A 26425-nucleotide genomic window follows, 5' to 3' on the forward strand; every position below is an offset into this window, starting at 1 on the left:
AACGCCAGACTCTAACATGTCGCACGCTCGGTGACACTCAGGTTGTTCAACTTAGGACACACTCTCCTACTACCCCTCCACACTCCCCCGCTCAGCGTAGCAACTACCAGTACTCGTTTTAAAGCAAATGCACACTTACCTCGGTAGAAGTGAGTCCTTCTCCGCACATGGTGCCAATAATAAGGAGTAAGTAATACGATTTTATTACGTTACATTATATTTATTTCATCTTCCACTTCACGTTACTTACACTTATATAATTTTTTATTTTTTCATTTTATTTCAGATAAAATTATCCATTACCACACAGAACTTTACCATCACGGCCCCGATCTGACTTTAAATTCTGAAGCATTTAAATTTTAGTATACCATCTAAAGAATGCTTATTAAGTTTTAACAAATCTTTCACCAAGGAATACAAATCAAGTGTGCTTTTTACAACAAATGATATTTTAAGATTTTATAAGCAAAACTGGTATTTTCCAAGAACATCAACAAGAGAAATATGGACAATTTGACTGTTTTACCTGTCTTAGACTTACAATTTTTACAAAATTTGAAGATCTTATTTTAAATTGTCAAAAATTTTAATGTGTCTTCCCAATTTTAATATTTATTTCTGATATATTAATAATAATAATAATAATATTATTAGCTGATGATGTCCCTTAGGGGACGAAACATGTCCTAGATATTAATAAATTATATATTGTATTAGCTGATGTACCAGTGCTTCGCTACGGGATTCTCAGAAAGACTGACTTTTTTATGGTTTTCCTAACTGAATTCAACGTAGGTCATCACAATAACGTCAGTAGGAATGTAGAAATAGAAATATATTTATTTAAAGTTAATTACAAGTAGGACCAGAGGTCCCTTTGGCTGTAACTAACTGCCACTTTAACTTAAATGTATCACCTAACATACAAAATCTAATGAAAGAATACATAAAAAGCGTAAGATACATTTTCCTACTGAGGATATAAGAATAAGATTAAAAACTAAACATCTAGGAGGTTACAATAATACTTTAACATTTCATAAACATACACTATACTAACAAGGAACAGAAGACGAAACAGAAACCTAAGAATTTTAAAGCCGAGGATGAATTAAGAGTAAAACTGAGCATCTAAAATGTATCTAGGGGATTATGATATTTCGTACTATTTAATTAATTTGATGAAAATTCATTTACATGCCTTAATAAGTGGAAAGGTAGCGGTATTTAAGATATTTTTTCTGAGTTCCAACACTACTTTGCTGAATTTCATATAGTTTAAGATCGTTGTATAATTGAGAGGCAGTGACAATGAACGACTTACTGCACTTTACCGTACGATGCTGTGGAACCTGAAGGGTGTTAGCTGTAAACCTATTGTCCCGGTCGTGCACTTGACTCATCTGGACAAAGGACTTGGTCAAATATGAGGGAGCATTAGATTTTAAAATTCTCAGAAGTAAACAAGCAGCTGAGTATGATCGTCTATCCCTGAGTTTCAACCACTCTGCGGCTTTGTAGTAAGATGTTACGTGACAGTCTTTACGAATATTGAAGACGAATCGAACACAGGCATTCTGAATACGTTGGAGTTTGCTATTATATTTCTCAGAGATATCGCTGTAAATTACAGCGCCGTAATCTAAAATAGGAAATACCATAGTTTGGATCAGCATCTTTCTCACCGAGAAAGGCAGATATGGCAAGTTTCGTCGAAACTGATGCAATATGCCAGACACTTTCTTGACCAAGTGCTTGGCATGAAAGGTCCAGGACAGAGTGTTATCCATTAGAATACCTAAATTCTTAACACATTCCTGATACTTGACTACAGAACCGTTTACAATTACTGGAGGAATGTCCCTGTTGAAAAGATTTGATAAGTTTCTTCGATATCCTAGAAAAATAGCTAAAGTTTTGTTTTCATTTAATAGTAAATTATGACTTAGTGTATATTGATGTAGTCTGTCTATATCTAGATTTATTTTACTAATACTTTCGACAACACGATTCACAGGAAAATGGTAATAGATCTGTAAATCATCGGCATACATATGATGTCTCGTGTAGCGTAAAACTCCAGGCAGATCGTTTATATACAGCGAAAACAAAACGGGACCCAACACGGAACCCTGAGGGACGCCAGAATGCACACTAGACCACTTAGAAAAATTTTGTTTGTCAAATACTACACGCTGAGATCTCCCTTTCAAGAACGATTCAAACCAAGAGAGAGCTGATAGAGATATGCCCATTGTGCGTAATTTAGTCAGAAGGAGGTCATGATGAACTCTATCAAATGCCTTACTTAAATCGAATAATACCAGAAGCGTTAGTTCCTTTCTGTCCATTGCAAACTTGATATCATCGGTAACTTTGAGAAGTGCCGTCGTAGTGCTATGGCCTGTTCGAAAACCAGACTGAAATGTGTTAAGTATAGAATGAGTATTTAAATACGAAGTGAGTTGTTGGTAAACAATCCTTTCTAGTCCTTTACCTAATATTGACAAAATACTGATTGGCCTGAAATCATCAAATTTTTGAGGAGAAGGAACTTTAGGAACAGGTCTTATATTGGCCATTTTCCATACAGCTGGAAATACTCCTGATTGTAAACAGAAATTATACAGGTGAGCTATAACCGGAGTGATTATATCCAAACAGTTCATTAGGAGGGGATGTGAGATACCATCTGGTCCAACAGCCTTGGTATTCATGCTCTTAAATACCTTGACTATATCCTCTGGGTAAATGTACGAAAAGTGAAAGAGATCATGTTGAGGTTCATTTGTGTTCATGTAACTATGAATAATTTCGGATATTCTGTGAGAATTGTTCACTGGTGAGATCTTTAAGAAATAATCATTTTGCAATTCTGCAGATATGAATGAGGAAGTATGTTGCGAATTTTTCTTAGCAATTCCTAGTGATTTTATAGTTCCCCAGAGAGCAGACGGAGTTGTTCTCTTACTGAACAAAGAATGCATGTGTTTGACTTTAGCATCACGGATCGCGAGTTTGGTTTTATTACGCAAGAAGCGAAAGGTTTCAAAGTCTTCAGGTTTCCTGGTTTTGATGTGCTTTCTTTTTGCCTTGTCCCGCGCAGAGATTAATTTCTTTATTGTAGACATTATCCACGGGTTAGGTGGGTGTTTGGCTCGAATTAGTTTTAATGGGGCATGCTTGTCGTACAACGCGGAAATTAAACTATTAAATTTGATGACTTTATCATCGATATTACGCTGAGAAAATACTTCATACCAGGGAGCGGAAATTACGTCTTTTCGAAAATCTTCAGGATTAAAACTGCGGAAATCCCTAAATGTGATCCATTTTCTTTCATATTTGGGTGTCGATATAGAGAAGACAGCATATAGCATATCATGTCCAGAAAATCCACTCGCTGGGGTCTGCCCAAATTTAAGAAGGGTATCATTACAATTTGAAGCTATGGTATCGAGATTAGAATGACAATATGCAGTATGGTATGTGTCATCAAATGGTATTCTAGTTAAATTGCATGAGTCAAGTGCATCATCGATTACTACAGTTTCCGAGGACCCTGATCCAAAATGCCCATTCATATCACCTGCAAGTATAACATATTTATAATGAAAAACGTAATTATACATCGCCTCTACAAACAAATCCATGAAACCAATTTTGGGAGGACGGTAGATGCATGAAAATAATACTTTACCTATAGGTAATTTAAGTTCTAGGAAAATATACTCTGGCTTACGACAATATTCTGCAGGGGAGGTGTGAACTATTTTACATTTTATATTGCTCCTCACGTACACAGCCACCCCTCCTCCTCTCTTGCCCAATCTGTCGTTTCTATATAGATTAAAGCCAGGAATGTTAATCTCTGAGTCCGGAATGGACCCCTTGAAAAATGTCTCACTTACAGCAATAACGTTAATATTTGAATCAACAAAGCAGTCAAAAAACTCATCGAAATGTACCTTATCAACTAATGACTGAGCATTTAAGTGAATTATTTTCAAATCAGAGGGATAGGTTTCTGATAGATCTTCAATGATTTTGTGAATTTCAGAACAATTAAGTTTAGAAGACATACTTGAATTTGGCTGGTTGCAAAATTCCAGAAAATTAATATTCAGTTATAGGTCCTAATAAAATTACATACAGTTTTAGATTACCTGAAGCAAAGTAGAGAAGAGAATACTGAATAGAACATACTAATTTAATTTCAGCGAGGAGAGATCTTTTTAAGTTCGACAGTATTTCTCACACGGTGTTTAACACCCCCTTGTAGTACGATAATTGTGCCATCAGAAGTCCACACCTGGTTTTCGCCAAAGATGGAAATTGCCTGTTTCAACAGATGATGTCTGGTAGAGGTAAGATCTTCACGAATCGTCACCTTGGATCCACGTAACAGCCTCTTCGCACGGAAAACTGCCGATCTCTTGGTGTAGGAGACAAATTTACATATGATAGCCCTTGACTTCCCAGACCCAGGGGCACCAACCCTATGCGAGCGGTCAATATCTTCAGCGCTTAAGGGGACTTTCAATTTTTGGGCCACATTGAGCACTAAGTGAGTTGTATCCTCACCAGATTCTTCGGGCAACCCAAAAATTCGAATACTGTTTCGCCTTTGGTATTGTTCAATTTCGTCCATTTTATAATTCAATAAAGACTTTAATTCCAGAATTTCATTTTCGCGAGCTTTTAACTCATTTCTTAAATCGCTGATAACTTTAGAATTGAAGTCTATTGTTTCTTTTAGTTCTTCACAAACTTTTTGTGCGAGAACTGTTACCAAGGGTTGAAGGAAGTCGCTATTTTGTAATAAGTTCCCCATTATACCTTGCACCAGGGTCACAATCTTGTCTTCAGTTAAATTAGTGTTACCTGTGATGTAGGAGGGCTCTGTGTTCGGCATGTTGGTGTTGCCGCTAGTTGGTGTTGTGAGGGAGAGCTGCTCACTTACAGCTGACGATCGTGAGGCCCGGGTCGAGCCAGATTGTAGGGATGGCGCTGCTTCCTGCGAGGTGGTGGTGGTCCCGTCAGTCTCCGAGGGAGAGCGCTTGCGTTCAGCCGAAGGTAGAGTAGCAGAAGGGTGGAGGGTTGACCGTGTTTGTGAACGCTGTCTGGTAACAGTTGACAAGCGTGATGTGGGAGTCGTAGCTGCTACTTGACCCTGGACAGCTGAAGATCGCGCCACATTTCTTCTGTTTTTCTTACTTCCGGCCATACCTAACCTAACTTCGAAACTTATGGATTTAAAAGAAATAAATGCTATATTTCCACAACGAGATACACTGCCCTAACACATTCACAGGTCACTTTCACTTCACTAAATCAATGCTTGCACACAGGACCGTACTAAGAGTACTATACACCTTCAAAACACCTGGAATTATGAGCCGCAAATTACGCCACCATGACACTTGTGCTCTAGTATCTAATGAATGAATGTAGCGATTGAAAGCAATGTTATCATATAAAATACTCGATCAAATGAAAAACCGCACACTTTCTCACTTTCAACGAACAGTACTACGGTGCCGATCTAAGAGTTCAAAGTTCCAGAGCTGGATTAACCAGGTCGCAGACTGCCGTGAACACTCCTCTGTCATTATTCCGTTAAATATGCACATTACTCATTCCAATCAGTGCCTCAAAGTAGGGATTGAATAGCTCGAATACTATGATGAACCAGTGTGTTACGTACCAGATATATCAGAAAATGTATGAACCAGAGGAATGGCATGCTAAAGAAGAAAGTTATCTTACTCCCCAGCTACTTCCCGTCATTATACAGGCAGGCTGTTACAGTCGATACGACCAGGCGAGTTGCCCGTGTGGTTAGGGGCGCGCAGCTGTGAGCTTGCATCCGGGAGATAGTGGATTCGAAACCCACTGCCAGCAACCCTGAAGATGGTATTCCGTGGTTTCCCATTTTCACACCAGCCACACCAGGCTGTACTTTAAAGCCAAGGCCGCTTCCTTCACACCACTATTCATTTCCTATCCCATCGTTGCCATAAGACCTGCCTGTGTCGGTGCGACGTCAAGCAAATTAAAAAAACCTCGGTACGCTGCAGTAATCCTATCTATCGGGGATAAGAGAAAACAGAAGACAAAAAGCACATCACAACAAACAATGGTCAATGTAATGTTATTGTTGATAAAGTTTATGAGCTTTCTATATTGCAGGCCTTCACATTAGTTTTCTTTCGACTCTGTGATATTAGGGTGTCTTACAAAATTATTTATACCATAGACTGCATTTCCTTATTCTCAGACTTTACACCGATTTTCACTAAATTCTGTTTACCCGTTTTCTCGTGACTCGGCGCTGATATGGACTTAGGACCAAAAATCCAAATTCATGAATATCTCTGATTATATGCGGTGCGGTAACAATGTATAAGACATAAGTGATCGGAAATTTAATAACTACTACTAACTTACGACATAACTAAAATTATGTTAGTTATATAGTATTTATCGATACGACCACTAATAACATAAATAACTTATTTGAGAATTACATTTCAGGCCTTCCCCTAAACTACTATTTCACTCAACGTGAATAAAATAATTTGTAGCCTAGATTGCAGTGGTTCGTCACCCGACATTACATACCGATATTCATTAAATTCTCTTCAGCCGCTTTCTATTGATGCGGGTACAGACAGACAGACAGAAATTACGGAAAAGTAAAAAATGCATTTTCTTGTTACTGTGGACATGACCGATACAGAAATACCATTCTTTTCAAATTCTGAGCAATGTACAGACAAAACTCTTATTTCATATATATAGATTGAATAGGCAGACCGCTCAGTTATAATATTTAAGTTTATCTTGAATATTCATTGATTGAAGTTTGTTGCAATACGTGCTGAAGAAGGTGAAATACCACTTTCCTGAGCTACTCTCCGAAGCAACTTATGTGGACTGACCTGGAGTCTTGCCTGTATATCTTCTAACCTCTCCCGTGTGAGAGCTGTTCTCCTTCACTTTTTTCTTATTGCTTATGGAACCAGTACTACGCCACTTGTAAACGAGCTGATGCACGTAACGTTTTGATGGTACTTTTGCACCGGGAAATTGTCTACAGAATTTTGGAAGGTTTCTTCTTCTTGTGCAAAGAACACTCAACCAAAAATATTCTTTGCACTATAGTGTATTTAACCGTCGTGATAATAACCTCACAACCTTAAAAGTCCAATATTTTCTAACTAACTGAGGGTCAGAGTGCTAAACGGCTGCACGCTGCAGTGAACACTACTTATCTTGCCGTGTTGACAGAAACCATATCATAATCTTATGTTGTAGAAACCATATGGCGCTCGCTCGGGACTTCCCATGGCATGCGAGAAGAAGTCTGAACACTTAAATTATTCTCCCTGTAGTATGGGCCGCACTAGGGAAATATAAGCCGTTCATAGGGCTTTACTTCTTCCTCCCGAGAGACATCTACGGACGAAACCCAGCACTCTGTATGCCTTACACTTCACTTCCTCCACGTGTTTATTCCATTTCAGATTGTCCGTAATGTGAATACCGAGCAGTTTGATGGAGTTAGAAGTCGGCAGTTGGATTCCACATAGAGTAGGTTGGTTCTGGAGTGGTTGTTTAGCTGTGCTTAGTCTTATATATTTACACTTCTTAATATTTATATACATTTTATTTACCTGTCACCACAGAGCTATACTATCCAGATCCGATTGGAATTGTACAATATCATCACTGTTTTCATGGCTCTGTAAATGACTGTGTCGATAAGAAATGTGTTTTTCCACCATTCAATACACAATTTATTTTAATAGATTAAACTAGTACCGGTTTCGGCTCTTTAACGGCCATCATCAGCTAGTATATGATTTGTTTTAGCCATTAGACAATTCACAAGTTGTTATTGTATTAGGCATCCGGATGTCTAATGGGGGATGGAAATGTATACAATAGCATATAATTAAAATATCAGTAGTCAGGGTAAAAAGTTACAAATTAGAACATGAGTATGTAAAACATATTAAAACACACAGGCCACAATATAACATTTAAAAAGTTTCAACACATTAAAATGGTACGTGTAGGTAGACACTTGTTAAAATTTTCAATTCATGCTACATAGATTCCATTCTTCTGTCCTCTGTGCAGTTCCTTTACTTCTAAGTTATGTTGATTTTAGCTGCGTAAGGTAATCTTCGAGAACATTCTGAAACTGGTGTACGTCTTATTGATATGGGCCTTTGTCATGAAGAAATTTTGTTGTGTTATATATCCCAACTTGTGATATACTATGGCAAGTTTCAATATAGCAAACAGCGGGTCTCGAACTTGTATTTAGAAGTAGTTGGTGGCAACACCTCTCTCGTCTACGTTTGATGTTGTAGTCTGTAAAGATAGGGTGATATAAGTATGCCAGTAGTGTGTGTATGGAAAGAGTACTTACTATAGTTGTTGTGGAAGTCTTGTGCCGATGTGTTTGATACTAAGATTTTAACCAAGGACATTCTAATAATTTTATGTTAGACAAACACCTACATTGATATCCTCTTTTTACGATTTGTAAGAAAAATCAGGATCCTGATTATTCACCTTTTAGGTTTGAGTTTGAGGCTGATGATGCCCTTAAAATGGGTGAAACATGTACCTTGTAACTTTTTATGATAAGATTTAATTCTTAATTTACTAGATCTCTTTGTATTGAATAGGTGGATATAAAAAATAACACTTATACTTTGTATTTTAATGGGAGAGCATTTGCAGTCAGACATAAAAGATATTTGGCAATGGGAGAACATAGGGTTGAAAAGAAGACAGACATTTCTAATGACATGGAATTAATACATTCGGCCAAAAAGGGAAAATTCATTAATGTTTTAGAAGGTTTAGAAATTTATCTTGCTCAAGAAAATGATTTTGAATCAAGTTTAAATGGAAGAAGTACAGGTGAGAACCCATTGTATAAACTAGCATTTAATCGTTTAAGGAAGAAAACTTGAAGATCTTAAATTTATTTAGGTATTCTCATTCGCAATCATCAAAATATTAAAAATTTTATGTAATGATAATTTTCAAAATATTTCACTAATGTTTGTTTGTTCATTGACATGGTGAATTACGACATAATACTTCTTTAAATTATGGGCTAAACAAAAGATAGTGTTATATTGTTTTTATTCTTTGATTGGATCTCACTGATGAAGAGAATGCATAATGTTACTGAAACATGTATGAATGAATGGAGGATGATTGGGGATTTAAATGAGACTATGGAGTGGGTATGTGGGAAACTGGGAGTGAAATTTCTAGATCCTAATGGGTGGGTAGGAGATAGGGATCTGCGCTCAGATGGCCTTCATTTAAACCGCAGTGGTACGTATAAGTTAGGAAATTTGTTTGGAAGGGTAATAGGGAGGTACATTCAGGGAAACGGGATGGCCTAGGGAGCGGTGATAAGGGAACAGGGAACTGGAAATCAAGTAGTGATGACATAAAATTGTTAGTGTTGAACTGTAGAAGTATTGTAAAGAAAGGAATAGAATTAAGTAATTTAATAGATATATATTTACCAGATATTGTAATAGTTGAATCATGGCTGAGAAATGATATAATGGATGCAGAAATTTTCTCACGGCACTGGAGTGTGTATCGTAGAGATAGGATAGGAATGGTGGGAGGGGGAGTGTTCATTCTGGTGAAAGAAGAATTTGTAAGCTACGAAAAAGTTAAAGATGAGACACATGAAATTCTAGGTGTAAGGCTCATTTCTAAAGTTAATAGGCAACTTGATATATTTGGAGTGTACAGATCGGAAAAGGGTAGCAATGATGCGGATTTGGAATTATTTGATAGGATAGTGAGCTATGTGGGGAACGACATGGAAAGAAATGTGATTGTAGCGGGAGATCTGAATTTGCCAGATGTCAATTGGGAAGGAAATGCAAACGACAGGAAGCATGACCAACAAATGGCAAATAAGTTAATATGGGAAGGACAGCTGATTCAGAAAGTGATGGAACCAACCAGAGGGAAAAATATCCTGGATGTCGTGTTGATAAAGCCAGATGAGCTCTATAGGGAAACTGAAGTAATAGATGGTATTAGTGATCATGAAGCTGTTTTTGTGGTAGTTAAAAATAAATGTGATAGAAAGGAAGGACTTAAAAGTAGGACTGTTAGGCAGTACCATATGGTTGATAAAGCAGGTATGAGGCAGTTTCTAAAAAGTAACTATGATCGGTGGAAAACGGTAAATAAAAATGTAAACAGACTCTGGGATGGGTTTAAAGAAATTGTTGAGAAATGCGAAAACAGGTTTGTACCTTTAAGGGTGGTAAGGAATGGTAAAGACCCACCTTATTATAATAGAGAAATAAAGAGACTAAGAAGGAGGTGCAGACTGGAAAGAAATAGAGCCACTGACCTCTTTAAGAAGTTGAATTATTTAACAAAAGATGTTAAGCAACTTGTATTATTAAAGGCAGCTATCCAGCACAGTTGGTGTGACGTTCACTTCCTGTACTCAGCAATCATGTGAGTGGAAGTCTGACAGCCAGTTCTACGATAACAAAAAAAACATTGCCTTGGGAGTTAGATCTGTTGTCGTGGTAAGTGGTTTATGGTACCTTGAGCTGTCCTGGGTGATGAAGTAGGTTATTCAAAGACTTTCTGTTCCCAAAATAACTGATTTTAAATGCAGCAACTCTCCATCTTTTAAAATCTGTAGTGATGTTTCATTATTGGTTTTATATTCCACTAACTAAAGCCTCCGTGGCTCGGACGGCAGCGTGTCGGCCTCTCACCGCTGGATACCATGGTTCAAATCCCAGTCACTCCATGTGAGAATTGTGCTGGACAATGTGAAGGCGGGATAGGTTTTTCTCTGGGTACTCCGGTTTTCCCTGTCATCTTTCATTCCAGCAACACTCTCCATTCTCATTTCATAGCATCTATTTCATTAATAAATCACTTTGGGAGTGGCGACCCCATCGTACTAGCAGCCTGTATCTGCTTCATTCATTACATCCCTGACCCGGTCAATGACTGGAAAACAGGTTGTAGGTTTTCATTTTCATTCCACTAACTAATGTTATGGTTTTCAAAGATGCCAAGGTGCTAGAAATTCGTCCTTCTGACTGAAGGCTGATGTATTTGAGTACATTCAAATACCACTGGACTAATGTGGAATTGAACCTGCCTACTTGGATAGCAATTTGAGAAATGTTAAACAAATAACTTGATAACATTATTGTAATATCTACGATAAAGAAAGTTATTTTCCTATCTACTTTCCGTATCTTAATGACCTACATGTGATGTAGGGTAAGAAAAATTGGTATTATAAAGTCGCTAGTAGTCAGTCATGGTAAGTAAAGAAGTGGAAGAGAATGTCTGACAGCTTTGTATTGTAGTTTAGGGCAATATATACTGTGGCTGTACGAAGAGATGGCTGCGCAAGCCCTTGGGCAGGGCAGACGTTCGACCCAGGTATTCTGAAGCTCTTGCAGGCTAACATAAGTGGGAATGGATGTATTAATCAGTGCATTGTAAGGAGTAATAGGTCATTGTTCATTGATGCTTTTTATGTCGTTTATAGTTTCTAGTTCTTATTACAGGCCATAGCGAACTAGGTCTAATATACCCATAATATGGCGACAAAGAGACTTAGGAGTAAAAAGTTCTCAGTGAGGCTAGAAACTTAATAAAAATAATTATAAAGTTATGTGATGATAAAGGTCAGAGTAAATGTATCTTTCTGCCAGTAACTAGCCCTAAGGGCAGCGAAGTACTGTAATGCTTTGGAGCGGACAATGCAGCGTGTAAGAAATGAACTTAGTATAGTGACGAGGGTGGTATCTTGTCCAGGCCGGGCAAAAAACAGCCACGACCCGAATCCTTGAAAGCGGAAATAGATGACTTTGATCATCGGGTGATAAAAGATACACTTGAAAACTTTTATTTTTGGCAGAAGGTAAGCAGATCGATGTTTCAAGTACAGATTAGTAGTGTACTGGATGGAGCTCTCTCTCCCCACCTAAGTGCTCGCCCGGCCATCTCACCATGCATCCAAAGTAATAGCTATTGAAATGACATGGTTCAATCTAAAGTGTATATTTTATTTTTATCTGATTTTTGTTACTTTCTCTCCTTTTCAGAGTGTTGAAGAAAGACCCATACCACAGTAGTTGTTTGCCTGTACATATAGGTTGTCTGGTGGAGCTGAAGAGGTCTAATCGTGAGTAATTCTGTTTTATATCAAATACCCTTTTCATACCTGCCAAGTGTTCCGAGTTTTTTTGGAAAATGTACGGATTTTGAGTGTGTTTTATGGTTGTACGGATGAACGTTATTGTATGGATTTTGAATATCCGCGCTTGGTTTCGCTTTCTGCGGTCAAATCAGATTTGTTTCACTTTCGATAGTAGTTGGTAATACGAGATGCAGTGTTTGAAATTCGACCGGTAAATGTATCGATAATCACATTATCGATTATCACCGTGCTTTTGTCACCTGTTCTAACTCAACTGCTACTCATTCAATGAGATGTTCCCAAACAAGTAGCAGGCTGTGAATTTATATAAAACAACTTTAGTAACTGTGTCATGCTTTGTAGCAGCTGAAAGGCTTTGTTTGTTTGCATGTGTAACATTGGCGGTAATTCTGAAACTTGTGGAATTGTGTGATGAATTTCTAATTGATTTAGTAGTGCTTGTAATGTGTTCAACTAAGAAACGATATTATCAGTCTTTTCGGCAGGCGTATTCTGCTTAATTTCCTTGTTTTATACGATCACGGAAAGTGTTCCCAGCGTTAAGTGAAAACAGATGAGCACTCATCAAGATGTAACCTTGTGTAAGTATTTCAATCAATCAATCAATCAATCAGTACTGATCTGCATTTAGGGCAGTCGCCCAGGTGGCAGATTCCCTATTTGTTGTTTTCCTAGCCTTTTCCTAAATGATTTCAAAGAAATTGGAAATTTATTGAACATCCCTCTTGGTAAGTTATTCCAATCCGTAACTCCCCTTCTCCCTCTTGGTAAGTTATTCCAATCCGTAACTCCCCTTCCTATAAATGAATATTTGCCCCAGTTTGTCCTCTTGAATTCCAACTTTATCTTCATATTGTGATCTTTCCTACTTTTATAAACGCCATTCAAACTTATTCGTCTACTAATGTCATTCCACGCCATCTCTCCGCTGACAGCCCGTAACATACCACTTAGTCGAGCAGCTCTTCTTCTTTCTCTCAATTCTTCCCAACCCAAACATTGCAACATTTTTGTAACGCTACTCTTTTGTCGGAAATCGCCCAGAACAAATCGAGCTGCTTTTCTTTGGATTTTTTCCAGTTCTTGAATCAGGTAATCCTGGTGAGGGTCCCATACACTGGAACCATACTCTAGTTGGGGTCTTACCAGAGACTTATATGCCCTCTCCTTTACATCCTTACTACAACCCCTAAACACCCTCATAACCATGTGCAGAGATCTGGACCCTTTATTTACAATCCCATTTATGTGATTACCCCAATGAAGATCTTTCCTTATATTAACACCTAGATACTTACAATGATCCCCAAAAGGAACTTTCACCCCATCAACGCAGTAATTAAAACTGAGAGGACTTTTCCTACTTGTAAAACTCACAACCTGACTTTTAACCCCGTTTATCAACATACCATTGCCTGCTGTCCATCTCACAACATTTTCGAGGTCACGTTGCAGTTGCTCACAATCTTGTAACTTATTTATCACTCTATAGAGAATAACATCATCCGCAAAAAGCCTTACCTCCGATTCCACTCCTTTACTCATATCATTTATATATATAAGAAAACATAAAGGTCCGATAATACTGCCTTGAGGAATTCCCCTCTTAATTATTACAGGGTCAGATAAAGCTTCACCTACTCTAATTCTCTGAGATCTATTTTCTAGAAATATAGCAACCCATTCAGTCACTCTTTTGTCTAGTCCAATTGCACTCATTTTTGCCAGTAGTCTCCCATGATCCACTCTATCAAATGCTTTAGACAGGTCAATCGCGATACAGTCCATTTGACCTCCTGAATCCAAGATATCTGCTATATCTTGCTGGAATCCTACAAGTTGAGCTTCAGTGGAATAACCTTTCCTAAAACCGAATTGCCTTCTATCGAACCAGTTATTAATTTCACAAACATGTCTAATATAATCAGAAAGAATGCCTTCCCAAAGCTTACATACAATGCATGTCAAACTTACTGGCCTGTAATTTTCAGCTTTATGTCTATCACCCTTTCCTTTATACACAGGGGCAACTATAGCAACTCTCCATTCATCTGGTATAGCTCCTCCGACCAAACAATAATCAAATAAGTACTTCAGATATGGTACTATATCCCAACCCATTGTCTTTAGTATATCCCCAGAAATCTGATCAATTCCAGTCGCTTTTCTAGTTTTTAACTTTTGTATCTTATTGTAAATGTCATTGTTATCATATGTAAATTTTATTTCTTCTTTGGCCTTAGTCTCCTCCTCTATCTCGACATTATCCTTGTAACCAACAATCTTTACATACTGCTGACTGAATACTTCTGCCTTTTGAAGATCCTCACATACACACTCCCCTTGTTCATTAATTATTCCTGGAATGTCCTTCTTGGAACCTATCATTATTCAGGGGTGATCATAACATATACAGTAAAACCTCGATGCATCGTTTTTCAGGGGGCAGGGAGGAAATGATGACTGATACGGGTAAACTATAAATGCGGGCAACATAAAAAATAGGGGAAAAGCAAAATAATAAAATAGGGTACTGTATTGGGACATTCTTCGTTATGTAAATATATTATTGCCGGCCCCGTGGCTCAGGGGTAGCGTGCCTGCCTCTCTCCCAGAGGCCCCAGGTTCAATTCCCGGCCAGGTTAGGGATTTTTCTCTCGACCTGAGGGCTGGTTCAAGGTCCACTCAGCCTACGTGATTAGAATTGAGGAGCTATCTGACGGTGAGATGGCAGCCCCGGTCTCGAAAGCCCAGAATAACAGCCGAGATGATGTGTTGTGCTGACCACACGGCCCCTTGTAATCTGCAGGCCTTCAGGCTGAGCAGCGGTCGCTGGGCAGGCCAAAGCCCTTTCAAGGGCATTAAGTGCCGTGGGGTTTGGTTTGGTAAATATATTATCATTATTATTATCATTAAAACAAGAACAATAATGGTGCAAGGCCACCGGAGCCGGGTGCAGGTCTTTTGAGTTGTCGCGTGATAGGCGATCTACGCGCATATGAAAATGCGGCCCTACCTAAGATGAATTCTAATGTTTAATTCGGCAAACAGACAGCCCACTAACTGCTGGAATTAACTCAGGAAAGTTAAAATCCTCGACCCAATCGAGACCCCTTGAACCAAAGGCCAACACGTGCTAACCATTTAGCCCATACTATACATACCGGTATCAAAATATTGCAACCATGATATAGGCCTTCGAAGTGATATTAAAAAGTGTGACTTTTACGCCATTTCATTTCACATTTCTATACTCATTTCGTAATAATTGAAAACCTTTCAGTTCTCTTATTGCAAATTAAAGATGTACGTGGATATTTCGGCAATAACCTGTATTTAGGAAAAGATTCCGTAGACCCTTTGCAAACGATAGCTTAGATACCCAACACGGTGCGGCTCCCGCAGCTCACAGTCAGCTCAGACAATGTCACAGAGGTTAGAAATTCAATGCGGCGCATCTCGAACGATGTCGTAGCGGCTTGTGCGAAGCTGCCAACTTAGGAACTAGTTACAAGACTTGAACAATGAGAAAAGATTATTGGTCTGGCTGGGTTAGGTCCGGCTTTTCAAGACTATTGGGCAGAGTGCAACAAAGCGGTCAACAGGCCTCTAGCATCTCACACACTCTGCAAGGTACGACGTGATTAATCACCCTGTGACTAATTGAAATGTATCTGGCGCACTGTGCGATTTTCCCTATTTTTCAATGAAGTTTGCAGCCCTAGCCAGTCTATACCAACAGAGAAAGTGGTGACAAATTTGAGTTTACAACTTTTATTGTAATTTGGATCCACCTTATTCAATACATAAAAACTGTTGTTTAGATGAAATTACAACATATATTTCAATCAGAACTAGTTTTGACGCCCTTTTTGCGTCATCATCAGCTGATATAAGTTCTTGGAAAAATTTGCAATCACATAAGTTTATCTACGTCAAATTGAACACAGTTTAAAACTATATTAACAACCTAAAACTGTGTTACAATTATACTGTTTCAAAGTCCATATTTTCTACAAGTCCGAGACTTGCGAGTCTTAAACCTTAAATTGATGAAAACATATGTAAACCGGTTTGCTCACTAATAACTAACGTGGATTTAAAAGAACAACAACTTAAAAATAAAATAGTCTTGAAGAAACATTAGCTTAATTTAACACACTTCTTAAAACGTGACGTAGAATCGTATTAAAATAATTCAAATTCAAATAATTCAGAGTCGCTTTAATGGAGCAATCCTAGTGAGGTGGAAACGAGCAATCGGTCCTTTAAGATGTTAACTAGTACAACATTCCCAGTTCAATGCGGACCTCAAAAGATCGCTGTCCATGCGAAACACGTGCTCCATTGTGCTGAAGAAGCATTTGGTGGAGATCATAGAGTTGTGATAGGAAAACTGAAGAAAAGATTGAGAAAACCCCAATTAAGAAGAGAGAAAAGAATTAAAATATGGAAGTTGAAGGAGAAAAGCATACAAGATGGAATTTCAAAGGGGAAGAATACCCTTGGTACCCAGGACGGAGATGGGGAATGTTGAAGATGAATAGAAAAGATTTAAGGAAGCACTGGTTGGATGTGCAGACAAGGTATGTGATAGACCATCAGGAAATATGACAAAGAGACACATTGGTGGAATGATAGGGTAAAGATTAAAGTGAAGGAAACGTAAATGGCATCGAAAGCATGGAAAACATCTAAGACTGAAGAAAGTAGAAGAAAATATGTGTAGGCAAAGAATTTGGCCAAGAAAGTAGTGGAGGAAGAAAAGAGGAAAAGCTGGGCCTTATGCACACAGAAATTGAGAGATGATATGCAGGGCAGCAAGAAATTATTGTATGGTATCTTAAGAAACAAAAATAGAGTTCAAAAAAACACCAGATTTGTGAAGGATGAGGCGGCATAATATTAGCAAAGCCAGAAGAAACAAGAAATGGATGGAGAGAGTATTTTCAGAAGCTGCTGAACATGAGAACTAGTGACAGTCATTCAACAGACCCCAAGGAAAGGCAATTAGTTGAAGAAGAAATGGATAAAAAAATGTACAATGAATTAAATTGAAATGGCAGTAAGAAAGGTGAAGAATGGAAAAACAGCTGGAATAGATGAAATTTCAGTGGAGATGATAAAGGCAGCTGGAGCTGTAGGCCTGCAGTGACCGGCCGAGTTGGCCATGTGGTTAGAGTTGCACAGCTGTGAGCTCACATTCGGGAGATAGTGGGTTCGAACCCTCTGTCGGCAGACCTGAAGATGGTTTTCCGTGGTTTCCCATTTTCACACCAGGCAAATGCTGGGGCTGTACCTTAATTAAGGCCACGGCTGCTTCTTTCCCATTCCTAGGCCTTTCCTATCCCATCGTCGTCATAAGACCTATCTGTGTCGATGCAATGTAAAGCCACTAGCAGAAAAAAAAATGGCCTGCAGTGGACTTGTCAAGTTCTCGGGATTGTCTGGGAAAATAAGGAGGTCCCTGAGGATTGGCAGAAAGGAATAATCATCCCAATTTTCAAGAAAGGCAATAAGAAAGTATTGAAGAACTACAAGGGAATTACTCTGATATCCCTTGTTGCTAAGATAATGGAGAAGATACTGCAAAGTAGGATAAGCTTGAGGGTTGAAAATCAGATGCAGGAAAATCAGTGTGGTTTCAGAAATGGAAGGTCAACAATAGAGCCCTTTTTCATTATGAGACAACTAATGGAAAAGCAATGGGAGTATGGGAATGATATGGTGATGACTAGGGCTCGGATGTTTAGAAAAAGTCATAAATTTTTCTTTGTCACTATTTTCTTGCTTGATTGGATTTTGGTCCAAATCAGGTGATTATCGTCACAATTAAGTGATTTTTATTTGTTATATAAATGCATATTTTGGCTATTTTTTGTCATAAGGTCATATTTTGAGCTATATTCGTAGAAACGTCATATTTCGGCAGTTTAACGGCAGCTGTAGTTGTACGTAGTGAACTTCATCTTATCAAATGGGAACTAGGATCCACAAAACTGCTTCTCGGCATCACATCTGCAGTTAATACAAGTGGAATACTCTGGCTCTTCTGTCAAAATTGCACAGGAATTGTTTTCCAACAGTTTGTCAGAAAGTCTGACACATATAAAGTCGATCTTTGGAATTATATCGAGTGCAATAACTCGTTTAGAAGCTGCTAGCTTAGAAATTCATGCAAGTATTGAAATTGTGAGAGTAGTGTTGAACTTCCAGTAAAACAATCACATGGACTTTTAAAATGTTGTGTGATCTGATCATCTTAGCGAACTTAGTACTTTATAGGTATGTATTCACAAATGTTTGATAAGTGAATCAAGGATAATAGACTGCGAATAACTGCTAAACATGTATGTTCTGAAAATTAATATGAAAGTAAGAATAAAGAATTTACTTAACAAATATGTATCAAAGGAATTGCCGTTTCGATTTATAACTTATTTTAAAATGGCCATATTTTGATTAATCATTCTCGGGTCATATATTGTCATTCTCACGTCATATTTCGTCACTTTTTTGCTAGTTGCTTTACGTCGCACCGACACAGATAGGTCTTATGGCGATGGGACAGGAAAGGGCTAGGAGTGGGAAGGAAGTGGCCGTGGCCTTAATTAAGGTACAGCCCCAGCATTTGCCTAGTGTGAAAATGGGAAACCACGGAAAACCATTTTCAGGGCTGCCGACAGTGGGATTCGAACCTGCTATCTCCCGAATACTGGATACTGGCCGCACTTAAGCGACTGCAGCTATCGAGCTCGGTTGTCACTTTTGAGGTCATATTTGCTTGCTTATTTGGGCTATTTTTAGGTAAACATCTGAGCCCTAGTGATGACATTCATTGACATTGAAAAGGCATATGACAGTGTCCCCAGGACTAAAGTTTGGGACAGTCTGGTGCAAAAAGGAATTGGTCTGGGATTAATAAAATGATAATGGCAATGTACAAGGAATGTTGTAGTTGCGTGCAAACACAAGTTGGTTCAAAATCACTAGTGGGCAGAGACAGGGACGTGTTCTATCGGCAATCCTGTTTACAATAGTAATGGGTGACATCATGAGAACAGCAAAGACAGCATATGGAGGAAGAGAAATGAACATGCTGTTATTTGCAGATGATACTGTGATTTGGGGAGAAGAGGACATGAAGGTTCAAGAACAGTTGGATGTGTTGAATAGGAAAATAGAAGAATATGGATTGAAAATAAGTGTAGAAAAGAGTAAAACTCTTATTATGACTAGAGGGAAGAAAGAAGGGAAAGATCAGATTAGACTTGCAGACAAGCCTCTGGAAATAGTGGAAACATTCAAATACCTGGGAAGTGAATTAATGGAGAATGCTTGACTGGATGCTGAAATTAGTAAGAGTATTCAAGCTGGAAGCTGTTTCTATCATAGCGTAAGAAACATGTTATGGGACAAAAATGTGCCAATGGAAGCAAAGGAAACTATGTACAAGATGTGTTACGTACCCATAACAACTTACGGAGCAGAAACTTGGACAGTGTCAAAGAAGGATGAGGGTTGAATACAGGCAGCCGAAATGAAGTTCTTGAGGAATATGATACAGAAGAGTAGAAGAGACAAAATAAGGAATGAGAAAATCCGGGAAGAAATTGGAGTGGGAAAAATGAATGATAGAATAGAGAATGGGCACATAAAGCGAATGAGTGATGAAAGAATGCCAAAAAAAAAAAGGTGATGGAAATGCAAATGCAAGGAAAGAGAGTCCGCGGACGACCACGAATGAGATGGAAGAACACAATCCAACGCAGTATTATAGAAAGAAACCTGGACTGGGGCACATTGTTGGAGGAGGAGTGGTGGAAAGACCGAAGAAAGTGGAGTGGAACCATATTTGCCCCTACCCGGGTTCAGCTGGATAATGGGAAATGATGATGATCTGAAGATGGAGCAACACATCATTGGAAAACTATTTGACAATGTAAAGGATGCTGTCATGGGCTAGTGATAGCAACAGGTAGCAACTTTCTGTTACAAGGGAATACTTAACCCTCTCCCACCCATAGCGTAGTAAAGCGTACTTGTACTTCTAGTCGCATGTATGAGCCATCTATCGGCCGATAGACAAATATAACTTACTGTTGCTAGCATGTGCACTTCCTAGAGACCAAAGATATTAGTTATCTTCTTTTAAAACCTTAGCAGGCGTATTAGAACACGAAATACGGAAGGCAGTGACATATGGTAAACAAACACGTCGACGTTTAATTCGCGTGAAAATATTTTATGCGATAACGACATTGAACGTTTGGTGAACGATAATTCTGACTGTGGAACTGTTAGTAGTGGCTCAAGTGAACTCAATGAAGTGGAAAGTGAAAATGAAAGTGACGATATTTCAGGAAATGACGACGTACACGTGCGTGATGACATAGATTGCAGGCCTAACTTTCAGTGGACAAATACATTGTCTTACGTCAAACCGGCGGACTTTACTGAAGAGGCAGGACCTTGCCATTCTCTTCCTATGGCTAGTACAGCATTAGAGTATTTCTCCCTTATATTTGATGAAAACATTTTCGATTTAATTGTTCATTAGTTTTTGTACAATATACATTTTTATAAATATCTGCATTATCATAATGATGGCTGAAAAGAATTGCTTTAATTCTGGGGAAAACATGCATTTTAATATGGGCAGGAAAGGGTTAAACTGGTCTCAAGATACATGTGCCTAAATGAGCAAGGCAGCTATGTGAAAAATGTATGTTGAGGTATCAAATAATTCTCCCTGTACATCAGCTTCTTAAATATTATAAAAATAGCATTTTTTATGGCTTAACACACTTTCATTTCTGAATTACCTGTGTATGCATGTCTGTGCATGGAAGGGGGCTCTTACCACTGTAAGTTGCTCTTTTCTATTTGTATTGTTCTCCTTTTTCAAACCTGACACACCAGGCGAATTGGCCGTGCGGTTAGGAGCGCGCAGCTTTGAGCTCACATCCGGAAGATAGTGGGTTCGAACCCCACTGTCAGCAGCCCTGAAAATGGTTTTCCATTTTCAAACCAGGCAAATGCTGGGGCTGTACCTTAATTAAGGCCATAGCCGATTCCTTCCCATTCCTAGGCCTTTCCTATCCCATCATCGCCATAAGACCCATCTGTGTCGGTATGACGTAATATAATGTGTAGTAATAATTCTTCTCTTTGATCTTTTGTAGAATTATTCTACCTTGCACATCGTCTAGTGGATCTGTATCCAGAAATGGCTATCTCATGGTTTGCAGTTGGCTGTTATTACTATGTAATAGGTAAGTAAATTTGAATTCTGAGATAAAGTTTGGTGATATTAATCAGAAAATTGTAATTTTGGGAATATGTTTTTAGAATAATTTCCCAATGCTGTACCTTTCTTGCTATACTGATTTCAAATTCAATTTTGATCTATCTGTTATTTGTTAAGTACCAAATACTGCATAGTGAAATATTGTTTTCTTCTGAATACAAAATACACTGACAAGCTAAAAAAAAAAGTGTCATACTTGGATATTTTGGAGAAATGAAAATTTAATGTACTAGAATGGTACTCAGAATACAAAATATCTTCATGAATTCTTGCAGCATCTCTTATCACATGTTATTATACTCTTATTTAAACAAAAACCATAATTTTAACCAAGAAAAGGGCATGTACAGTAGAATGGGAGGAAGTCACATTAACGCACTCCTGACCACTAACAAAGTGTACTACAACCACTAGAAAACAGCTCTGGACACTCAGTAATGGGAATTGCCACCATTTGAAATAAGAACAGCTCTTATCCTATTCAGCATGCTGGCAGTAAAGGTGGTGAGATCATTTTGTGGTATAGCGTCTCAATATTTAATAAAAAATAAAAAATAAAAAAAACTGCCTGCAATTCGGCCAAGGCTTGACAGTCTTGTCAAGGACTCTATACCCAAGCTGGTCTCACACATTTCATGATGTTTAGGTTGGGGCTTTGTGGGGCCAGTCCAAAATGACTATTTCTGTCTCCTGTAGGAATGTTGACATTCAGTGTGAGGACGGGCATTGTCATGTATTCTCTCCGATACAGAGAGCAAAAACAGTGACTTTCAAGAAGAGTCTTCTGTATGTACTGATAGTGCATTTAGTTTTCGATGAACACCAGCTTAGTCCAGGCATGAAAAGTGACCCCTTCTCCCCATACCTTGATGGAACCTCCTCCATAGAATTTTCTTGCTGAGAAGGTACAACTGGCATAACGCTACCCTGGTCTCTTCCAGGTCCTTTCCATCTGCAGAACTGAGGTTGAACCAGGATTCATCAGTGAAGAGGACATTGCTCCAGTGTCAGTATTTGATGTTCTCAATTAAAATGAAGATGGGCTAACCAATGCTGCCATGTTAACTAGGGATCAGTAAGGAGTCTTCTGGAAGACAGATCTCCCTGTCTGAGTCTTCTTCTTACTGTCGAGTCACTAATTTTGACTTTATGCTTCTTCTCTATATGCCTCCTGTACAGCTGTAACATAGCGATCTTTTGACACATCTAGAGTCAAAAATTGCTCATCTCACGTTGATGACCTGGGTACTCATCTTCAGGAAAAACAGGGAAAGCACAGGGAAATAAAAATTCAGAAAATATACAGGAAAAACATAAGGAAATGACTTGTCACATTAAAATTAAGCCTTTGATCTAAGACTGGGTCCGAATGATCGAACGAGACTGGAATGTAGATGCTACGCAAATCATACACAGAGAGTATTACTTTCAGAGAAAAATAGAGACAGATAGTGTGCACGCATATGGTAGTGAAGGAGTGTGAATTAAAAAGACTGGATCTGAACGGAATGATTGAGTGAGACTGATACATAGAAACGACAAGAGAGAGAGAGACGGAGACAGATAGAGTGAGTTCACGTGGTAGTGAAAAGGAATGAATGGAAAGATACACAAAGATAGACCGCTCAAAGGTGGCAGTACACGAGGCGTGCAACATATCTAGTATTGCATTAGTTCGAGTGTGGTGTAGCTTACAGTTCACTGTTAATGATAACATAATGCCATGTCTTTACTTTGCCAGGAAATTTAATGTTTGTGGATAATAACTTGTAATTGCTTTGTTCTCATTTTAACCAAAACTTAATTTATAATAATAACACACCTCAAAAAATGTTTTGCGCACCTGGAGATCTGGGTTTCTAGGTTGCTGATGATCCCAAGGAATGTATGGGATGTAAATACACACTTTATGTTATGCATAACACGATTGTTGTGAAGAAAAAGCAATGACAGGCATAAAACAAACACTATTCCTCAACAACGTGCATCCACCTATCGAACATGGGAATCTGATTCTGCCTCTTAGTATGGTGTTACTCCACCCTATGCGGTGAAGTGTGATCAGACCCATCATGGCATGCTGTCCACAAGGTGGTTGAGGCTGTCCTGGTCGATCCTTTATCACTCTTTGATGACAGCAGCCCTCTGCCCAGGTGGGAGGTGGATTTGTTTGTTGTTGCACTGCCTGTTTCAGTATCTCCCAGGCACGTTCAATCAGATTCATGTCTAGAGACACTGGAGGCCAGTCTGTCCAATGGATGTGGACCTCCCTGAGGAAGAGGTTCACAGGATTGGAGCAGTGTGGGCACCCATTGTCATCTTGCAGAATGAATCTGTCACCAAACTGTTGTCATATAAATAATGCACAGTAGAGTTTTCCACCTATTCAGTACTAAGTTGTATTTACAATATTTACATTACGTGGGACTAGTTTCAACCCTACTCGGGGTCATCATCAGCCATATTAAAACATACACAAAATATATGGCAAAATCCTAAAAAATGTTTTCTAGCAGTAAGAGTCTTATCAAAAATATAATTTTACAATACGAAGTGTGGTTGAAATGTTGCAAATGAAAATGTAATATTACGTGTGATGTAGGTGAGTAATAATTAATAAGTACATTATAAATGCTAAGAATTCTGGAACAAAAGTACAAATAAGGTGCTTTGTGTTGTTAAAATTTTTAGACTCATGGAATTCAGTAGGTCCTGGTGATACATAACAGTTTTGGACCGAGTGCTATGGCAGTAAGAATGAACACAAAGTAAACTGACACATATATAAAAATATGCAGGTATGTACAATGTCTGATTAACAAAATGTGTAGTTGATACTCTCTGGAAGAAGAGTCGACTAAACACTGTATCAGCTTAAGCGGAGAATTTGGCAGTTGGTGTATTGAGTAACCAAGCCGTGTTGATGAGCTGCATGGTTGATTGTTGTGCAGAATGTGACTTAACTTTAACCAAAGGACCGAAACACAACTGGCCCAATTTGAACAGCCTCAACATAGCCACCACTATGATTACAGAATTAAATCATAAGCAAAATGCCGGAAGATACGCAAAATGAAATTAGAACCGACGTTAAAAGGAAACTGAGCAACATCCTCTCCAATTTAACCAACCCCACGAATGATCTCAATAATAAGGAAAATATAGCTGAACAAAAGCGCATATACGCCCTCAAAAAGAAAATCAAAGACAACGAACTCATCGTAACCAAAGCTGACAAAGGCAATGCTACAGTAATCATGGACAAAAAGAACACCTTAATAAAACAAAAAACTTTTTCACAGATAGCTCCTTTTCTATAATCAAAAACGACCCCACCCAAAAAATTCAACTACTACTTAAACTCTTAGAAACACTTCATTTTTATTCATTGAACAGGAAAAATTGAAACTCATACATATGAACCCAGGTCTCCCCACTGCTAAAGCTCTTCCCAAAATACACAAGTCGCTTAAGTGCGGCCAGTATCCAGTATTCGGGAGATAGTAGGCTCGAACCCCACTGTCGGCAGCCCTGAGGATGGTTTTCCGTGGTTTCCCATTTTCACACCAGGCAAATGCTGGGGCTGTACCTTAATTAAGGCCACGGCCGCTACCTTCCCACTCCTAGCCCTTCCCTGTCCCATCGTCTCCACTAGCAAAAAAAAAAAAAAAATAATAATAATAATAATAATAATAATACACAAAGCCGGCGTTCCCATTTGCCCAATTATCAACTGTAGACCAAGCCCCTTATACAAAATATCACAATTCATCCAAAGTTTCTTAAGAAAAATCTATCAATTTTTATCCAAAAAGTCTATTAAAAACACATCAGAGCTAATAGAAAAACTAAACAATTTCAGTATGCAACCTGATTACTCGATCCACTCTTTCAATATTGTAAATATGTACCTTAGCATACAAGAATCAAAATTAATTCCGATAATTAAAAACATTTTAAACAAAAACAGCCACTTAACCAAACTAGAGATACAAGATTTTATCACAGTATTAAAGCTAATTGTCAACAATATCTTTTTCACTTTAAACAATATCATATACCAATAGGATGGTTTGGCAGTGGGATCACCGGCCTCAGGCATCTTGGCAGAAATATACTTAGATTTCCTCAATTACACCAAAATTGACAGTGAATTTGAAAACATTCACTTCTGGGCCAGATATGTTGACGATGTTTTTGTAATCATGGACGAAAAATCAATTAACACTTCCACCACCCTCCTATGACTCAACAATATTGATCCTCATATCAAATTCGCACTAGAATCCAAATCAAATCAAAAAATTAACTTTCTAGATTTAGCTATCACTAGAAACTCAGATTCTTTCAGTTATAAAATATTCAGAAAACCTACTCAAACAGCCTCCACCATTCGCCATGATTCAGTACACCTCCAATCCCACAAACGAACTACATACAATAAACTAGTTCTCATTCTCATGTTTAGGTCCGTAATGAAATGTACAATGAAGTCAAATAAATATTAAAGTTTATTTATTCCACCTATTCAATACATAAAAAGAGATTAACAGATTTAATTCATTATTAAAATCTCTTTTTATGTATTGAATAGGTGGAATAAATAAACTTTAATATTTATTTGACTTCGTAACCTAGTTCATTGAGCTTTTAGCACGCCTATGTCCTAGAAAGATCTAAAGAATGAACTTAACACAATCCGCGGTATTGCAAAATTCAACGGCTTCAGCAATCGTTTTATAGAAAGGATAATCAATAAACACAAACATCGCCCTAAAACTACCCTCAAAAAAGAAATAACTAAACCTCTAACATTTTCCACCTTCATGTTTAACAATGATATT

At 38.2% G+C, this 26425-nt stretch overlaps 1 protein-coding gene across 4 annotated transcripts in view; it reads left to right on the plus strand.

The window, feature by feature from the left end:
* Window positions 1-26425, plus strand: part of Cdc16 (cell division cycle protein 16) — a 300876-nt gene that overhangs the window by 149921 nt on the left and 124530 nt on the right. For all 4 annotated transcript variants that reach the window (XM_067137914.2, XM_067137918.2, XM_067137916.2 and 1 more), the window contains exons 6-7: window positions 12156-12235; window positions 21457-21546. In XM_067137914.2, coding sequence (XP_066994015.2) covers window positions 12156-12235; window positions 21457-21546 — 170 coding nt within the window. The remainder of the gene's footprint in view (window positions 1-12155; window positions 12236-21456; window positions 21547-26425) is intronic.

Source organism: Anabrus simplex, chromosome 1 (genome assembly GCF_040414725.1).
Source record: "Anabrus simplex isolate iqAnaSimp1 chromosome 1, ASM4041472v1, whole genome shotgun sequence".
NCBI classification, from domain to species: domain Eukaryota; kingdom Metazoa; phylum Arthropoda; class Insecta; order Orthoptera; family Tettigoniidae; genus Anabrus; species Anabrus simplex.